At 44.6% G+C, this 6425-nt stretch overlaps 2 protein-coding genes across 2 annotated transcripts; both read left to right on the top strand.

Moving 5' to 3' along the window:
• The first annotated feature begins 3645 nt into the window (after positions 1-3645).
• Positions 3646-4785, top strand: LOC126619730 (uncharacterized). The gene has a single exon (XM_050288146.1). The coding sequence runs from the start codon at positions 3646-3648 to the stop codon at positions 4783-4785; it is 1140 nt and encodes a 379-aa protein (XP_050144103.1).
• A 539-nt stretch (positions 4786-5324) lies between these two features.
• Positions 5325-6092, top strand: LOC126619731 (uncharacterized). Its single transcript, XM_050288147.1, has 2 exons — positions 5325-5781; positions 5851-6092. Exons 1-2 carry the CDS (start codon positions 5325-5327, stop codon positions 6090-6092), a joined length of 699 nt encoding a protein of 232 aa, XP_050144104.1.
• Positions 6093-6425: the final 333 nt, after the last annotated feature.

The raw sequence follows: 6425 nt of genomic DNA on the forward strand, positions 1-6425 counted from the left end.
CTTGTTTAACAGATCCATGTAAACATTGTTATGCATGTGCCATTCTAGCTTTGTGGTTGGCTTTGGATCTCAGCATGTGTGTGGTTCAGTTTAACTTCTCTATGAACATGTTGTTTGGCATATACTTCTCTGTGAACTTGTGATTTGGCATATATTTTAACTTTTATGTGAACTTGTGATTATGGTTCAATTTATAATTCATGTGATATAATTGTCCTTATAATCCTAAAACTGTGAAACATCAGAATTGTTAAACTGTGCATATAGTTTTACTTTCTTTATATGAGAAAAATTGAAGAATGTATTGGAGGTGTGTTTAATTTTCACTTCAACTACTCATTGGTATTATTTATGGTATAGATTGGTGGTTGCTATGCTCACACCTTGAGCTAAAATTATGCAAGGCTCTTCATTAGAGTTTATGTTTATTTTCTGATTTTCATTGTTTGGGTTTCTTACCAATTGACAATTATATTGTGCTTGATCTAAGTTGTCTTCTTTCTTTTTTTTTTTTTTTTTTTTTTTTGGCAGAATAAACATAATAATTGTGGATCAATGTTCATAGCACTACATTCGAACTCCTTGATAGTTGGTTAAAGTGGACATGAAAAACTAGCGTTATAAGACATATCATAGTATTGTAACAAGTACTTGTAAAATTTTTACATTGATTTTTTTGTATGTGTAGTTGAATATATGATTATTATTATAAAACAATTCTTTCAATAAAAATTGGCATTGAAAATATTATTAAATTAAAAAACTTGTATTTGTATCTTTTTATTTTTGCCGACGAAGTTGGATCAACGAAAATGTATAATTCCAACGACTCTTGACCCTCACAAATATGTTTTTGTGCGTATTTTCGACAGTTCTTAATTTTCAGTAATAGTAATTGCGACGATTATGCACTCTTGTAAACAAAATTTTACTGTTGAAAAATCGTTTTTTGACATAATGTTTTGGTCGTAAGAAAATCATCGCAAAAAACAGATATCGTCGCTTAGAAAGTATATTCAACGGCCATACAAGTATTTGCAACCACACATACATGTCGAAAATAAAATAATTTTGTCATTTTGAAAAATCAATTCCGACGAAAAGATAACTAGTAACGACAAGCCACAAGCGTCGTAAATGAAGCATTTTCGACGAGTAATCGAAAAAAAAAAATATTTCCAATGAATCAATTTGTGACGCTTAGCGAGGGCCTTTTCCTGTCGTAAATAAGTATTTGCGACAGGAAAATGACTTTTCCAACCACATTTGACCCTCACAAATGACTTTTTTTTGTAGTGGTTATAATAAAACGATGATATCAAATATGTTATGAGGACTAATTGGACTTATATTAATAATGAACTTATAAGTATTTTAATCATGATAAAATACATAAGAGGGAAATTATTAGAACTAAAGATAATGGAATAAGAGTTGGTTACAAACTCTTAAAACTGCAAACACAACTGCTACCACGATAGGTGGAACAGTTGTGATCTCACGTAAATAAAAACTGCAATATGGTCTCTCTTCTCGGACATGAGGTTTATATTCACCAGTCCTATCGAGAGTAACATACCCTTATAGTTTAGGGCGTATCATATGTAACGTACCCTTACAGTTTATGGTGTATCCAAGTATGGTACAACAATGTACATACGTTACAAATTATGTTGACAAGATACAATGTATTCTTAGAGTTAGAAGAGTCAAACCATTAAAATCTACGTATTGCAGTCGGTGTTAATTTAGAATATCACTCAAATAAAAAGAAATAGTGAATCACTTTGGCATGCATCATTTACTCAACAGGAAAATACTTTTCCCCGAAATACATTAAATAAAAGCATGAAAGTGCTATGCATCTACCTGTGGCAGGAACAATTTTTCATGACAGATGATAAAGAAAGAGACTGCAGACAGAGAGAGGAAGCTACACAATGGTTTTATGGCGGACGTTGAATGTATTAATTTTTTCTTTTTTCTGTTTTTTTTTTTAATTTGTTTCCACTTATTTGTAGGGTGACCCTGAAATCGTCAGTATTTTCGGCACACTTTTAAAAATCTCTATTTAGCGCCATTTGTGTCCCATTTAGGTGCTGGGCAACCAACTATCTCCTTAATTAATTTTTAGGCATTTGAAAATTAAAAAAATACGCTTAGACCTATTTAGGCATTGCCTAGCTCGCTTACACCTGCATATATATGCACCCGTCTAAGTCGCGACTATTATTTAGACAAAAAAATTGATGACCACATCTAAATTATGACCTTAATGGCTTAATTATTTAGTCAATTTAGATGCCAAAATCCAATTATTTGAGTGTATGGATCAGATTCCCAATATCTGCTTACTTGTCAACCAAAACAAAAAATTGAAGGGTTAACAAAATAGTCTAGCATGCAGTTTCTATGATACGTCTACTGTTAGATTGTAAATCTAAAATATTGATTGATATGACAGCATAAACCGTTTACGTTATCATAACGTGAATCTCAATTATTGATTCTTTTTGTTTTTTTTTAATTACAACATAATTTCTGGTAATTGAAGTGATCAATATATAGAATGTGTGTGTACGCTTAGGAATGTAGATTGTAGGGTGAACTAATTAAGAATTGGAAACACAAACAAGAATGAGGGGGTCTCTCTTTATTCGTCTAGTCATCATGGAAATGCTACAAAAGAAGAGCTGCTATTAAGTACATATCCGACAAATTGTGTACTCCAAACTTCATCACCCTCCTCTCACAAATCATCATAACACGGAGCTCCCAAAAATCATTAAAAAAAGAAAATGTTTAAAAGAAGAAATAAGGACACGGAAGAATACACATGATGATGATGATGATGATGATGATGATGATGATGATGATGATGATGATGATGATGTACTAGCTCTAGTCTACATAAATTTCATACGAACGAAGGCTTTTTCGTAATTAAACAAGCAGTACAAGTCCGCCAAAGAATGCCACCAAGGCCACACTACTTCCAAGCACAAAAGAACCTGAGTCTGGAGTGGCGCTGACTAGATGTGGGGTTGGTGTCTCTCCAATGGAGAGTCCTGGTGGAGTTGTAGAGGATCCTGGCATGGGCGATGTAGGTGGCGAGCTCATAGATGGCCCTGGGCTTCCAGGGCCACCCACCGGGCTTGGACTTGGTGAGACTTTAGTAGGGGATCCTGGCATAGCCGATGCAGGTGGCGAGCTCGTAGATGGCCCTGAGCTTTCTGGGGCACCCACTGGCCTTGGACTTGATGCGCCAGGTGCAGGTGATGAGCTTGTAGAAGGCCTTGGGTTTTCTGGGGCACCCATTGGGCTTGGACTTAATGGAACTTCAGTAGGGGATCCTGTCATGGCGGGTGTAGGTGGCGAGCTCGTAGATGGCCCTGGGCTTTTTGGGGCACCCATTGGCCTTCAACTTGATGGGATTTCAGTATGGGATCCTGGCATGACCAGTGCAGGTGGCGAGCTCGTAGATGGCCCTGGGCTTTCTAGGACACCCACTGGGCTTGGACTTGATGGGACTTCGGTAGGGGATCCTGGCATGGCCGGTGCAGGTGGCGAGCTCTTGGATGGCCCTGGGCTTTCTAGGGCACCCACTGGCTTGGACTTGATGGGACTTCAATAGGGGATCTTGGAATGACCGATGCAGGTGACGAGCTCGTAGATGGCCCTAGGCTTTCTGGGGAACCCATTGGACTTCGACTTGATGGGACATCAGTAGGGGATCCTGGCATGGCCGGTGCAGGTGGCAAGCTCGTACATGGCCCTGGGCTTTCTAGGGCACCCATTGGGCTTGGACTTAAGCTCATAGATGGCCTTGGGCTTTTTGGGGCACCCACTGGGCTTCGACTTGATGGGACTTCATTAGGGGATCCTGGCATGGTCAGTGCAAGTGGCGAGCCCGTACATGGCCCTGGGCTTTCTAGGGCACCCGTTGGGCTTCGACTTGATGGGACTTCAGTAGAGAATCTTGGCATGGCCAGTGCAGGTGGCGAGCTCGTACATGGCCTTGGGCTTTTTGGGGCACCCACTGGGCTTGGACTTAAGCTCGTAGATGGCCCTGGGCTTTCTGGGGCATCCACTGGCCTTGGACTTGATGGGACTTTAGTAGGGGATCCTGGCATGGCTTGTGCAGGTGGCGAGCTCGTAGATGGCCCTGGGCTTTCTGGGGCACCCACTGGGCTTCGACTTGATGGGACTTCAGTAGGGGATCCTGGCATGGCCGGTGCAAGTGGCGAGCTCGTACATGGCCCTAAGTTTTCTAGGGTACCCATTGGGCTTGGACTTGAGCTCGTAGATGGCCCTGGGCTTTCTAGGGCACCCACTAGGCTTGGACTTGATGGGACTTTAGTAGAAGATCCTGGCATCACTTGTGCAGGTGGCAAGCTCGTACATGGCCCTAGGCTTTCTGGGGCACCCACTGGGCTTCGACTTGATGGGACTTCAGTAGGGGATCCTGGCATGGCCGGTGCTAGTGGCAAGCTCGTACATGGCCTTGGGCTTTCTGGGGCACCCATTGGGATTAGACTTGAGCTCGTAGATGGCCCTGGGCTTTCTGAGGCACCCACTGGGCTTCGATTTGATGGGACTTCAGTAGGTGATCCTTGCATAGTCGGTGCAAGTGGCGAGCTCCTACATGGCCCTGGGCTTTCTAAGGCACCCACTGGGCTTGGACTTGATAGGACTTCAGTAGGGGATCCTGGCATGCCCGGTGCAGGTGGCGGTGGCGAGCTCGTACACGGCCCTGGGCTTTCTGGGACACCCACTGGGCTTTGACTTGATGGGACTTCAGTAGGGGATCCTGGCATGGCCGGTGCAGGTGGCGAGCTTGTACATGGCCCTGGGCTTTCTGGGGCACCCACTGGGCTTTGACTTAATGGGACTTCAGTAGGGGATCCTGGCATGGCCGGTGCAGGTGGCGAGCTCATACATGGCCTTGGGCTTTCTAGGGCAACCACTGAGCTTGGACTTGAGCTTGTAGATGGCCTTGGGCTTTTTGGGGCAACCACTGGGCTTAGACTTGATGGGACTTTAGTAGGGGATCCTGGCATGGCCGGTGCAGGTGGCGAGCTCGTACATGGCCCTGGGCTTCCGCTTGATGTGACTTCAGTTTGAGATCCTGGCATGGTCGGTGCAGGTGACGAGCTCGTACATGGCCCTAGGCTTTCTGGGGCACCCACTGAGCTTGGACTTGATGGGACTTCAGTAGGAGATCCTGGCATGGTCGGTGCAGGTGGCGAGCTTGTACATGGCCCTGGCTTTCTTGGACGCCTACTGGGCTTCGACTTGATGGAACTTCACTAGAGGATCCTGGCATGGCCGGTGCAGGTGGCGAGCTCATACATGGCCTTGGGCTTTATGGGGCACCCACTGGGCTTGGACTTGAGCTCGTAGATGGCCCTTGGCTTTCTAGGGCACCCATTGGGCTTGGACTTGATGGGACTTCAGTAGGGGATCCTGGCATGGCCGGTGCAGGTGGCGAGCTCGTACATGGCCCTAGGCTTTCTGGGGCACCTACTGAGCTAGGACTTGATGAGACTTCAGTAGGGGATTCTGGCATGGTCGGTGCAGGTTGCAAGCTCGTACATGGTCTTGGGCTTTCTGGGGCACCCCTTGGGCTTGGACTTGTACTTAATGGGATTTCAGTAGGGGATCCTGGCATGGCTGATGCAGTTGGTGAGCTCATGGATGGCCATGGGCTTTCTGTGGCACCCACTGAGCTTGGACTTGATGGGAGTTCAATAGGGGATCCTGGAATGGCTGATGCAAGTGGTGAGCTCCTATAGAGCCATGGGCTATCTAGGGCACCTACTGGGCTTGGACTTGATGTGACTTTAGTAGGGGAAGCTGCCATTGGAGGTGGCATAACTGGGCTGATGGCCTTAGAAGGCAGTGTCACCTCCATGCTTGGTGGCATAACTGGTGTGGTGGAAGGAGTTTCCATAGTCATGGGCGGTGGTGTCATCATAGGCGGCGGTGTCATCATAGACATTGGCGATGGTGCCATCATAGTCATCAGCGACGGTGCCATTATGGTAGGCGTTGAAGGGGAGGAATATGTTGGTGGTGAAGATGGCTCTTGAGCAATGGACAATGCTACAACAGCAAGTGACACTGTGAGGAAAAGCATGGCATGTGTGAAAGCCATGGTTCTGTGAAAACTGAGAGCCACAAAGAGGGAGAGTTAGGGTTTGGCTGAGGAAGTGGTGAGACAAAGTGAATGATTGAGTGGGAATTGTGTGAGGAATAGGAGTTGGAGATGTATAAAGTAAAGAAGTAACATAGAATCCTTTTAGTGGCAAGCATTTGAGTGCTTAGAATTTCATGCTAGAAGGGCAGCTGGTTGACACCTATACATAGAGAATGACTTCTTCTTTTTTGTAGTTTGGCCCATATTCTACTAAGCTAATCAATTT

This window comes from Malus sylvestris, chromosome 4 (assembly GCF_916048215.2).
Source record: "Malus sylvestris chromosome 4, drMalSylv7.2, whole genome shotgun sequence".
Taxonomy (NCBI): domain Eukaryota; kingdom Viridiplantae; phylum Streptophyta; class Magnoliopsida; order Rosales; family Rosaceae; genus Malus; species Malus sylvestris.

Excerpts from the sequence above, each read along its gene's own strand:
- LOC126619731 (XM_050288147.1), top strand. The coding sequence starts at position 5,325 with ATGGCCGGTGCAGGTGGCGAGCTCATACATGGCCTTGGGCTTTATGGG. Across the intron at positions 5,782-5,850 it reads TGGAATGGCTGATGCAAGTG|GGGAAGCTGCCATTGGAGGT; the intron begins GTGAGCTCCTAT and ends TGACTTTAGTAG.
- LOC126619730 (XM_050288146.1), top strand. The coding sequence starts at position 3,646 with ATGACCGATGCAGGTGACGAGCTCGTAGATGGCCCTAGGCTTTCTGGG.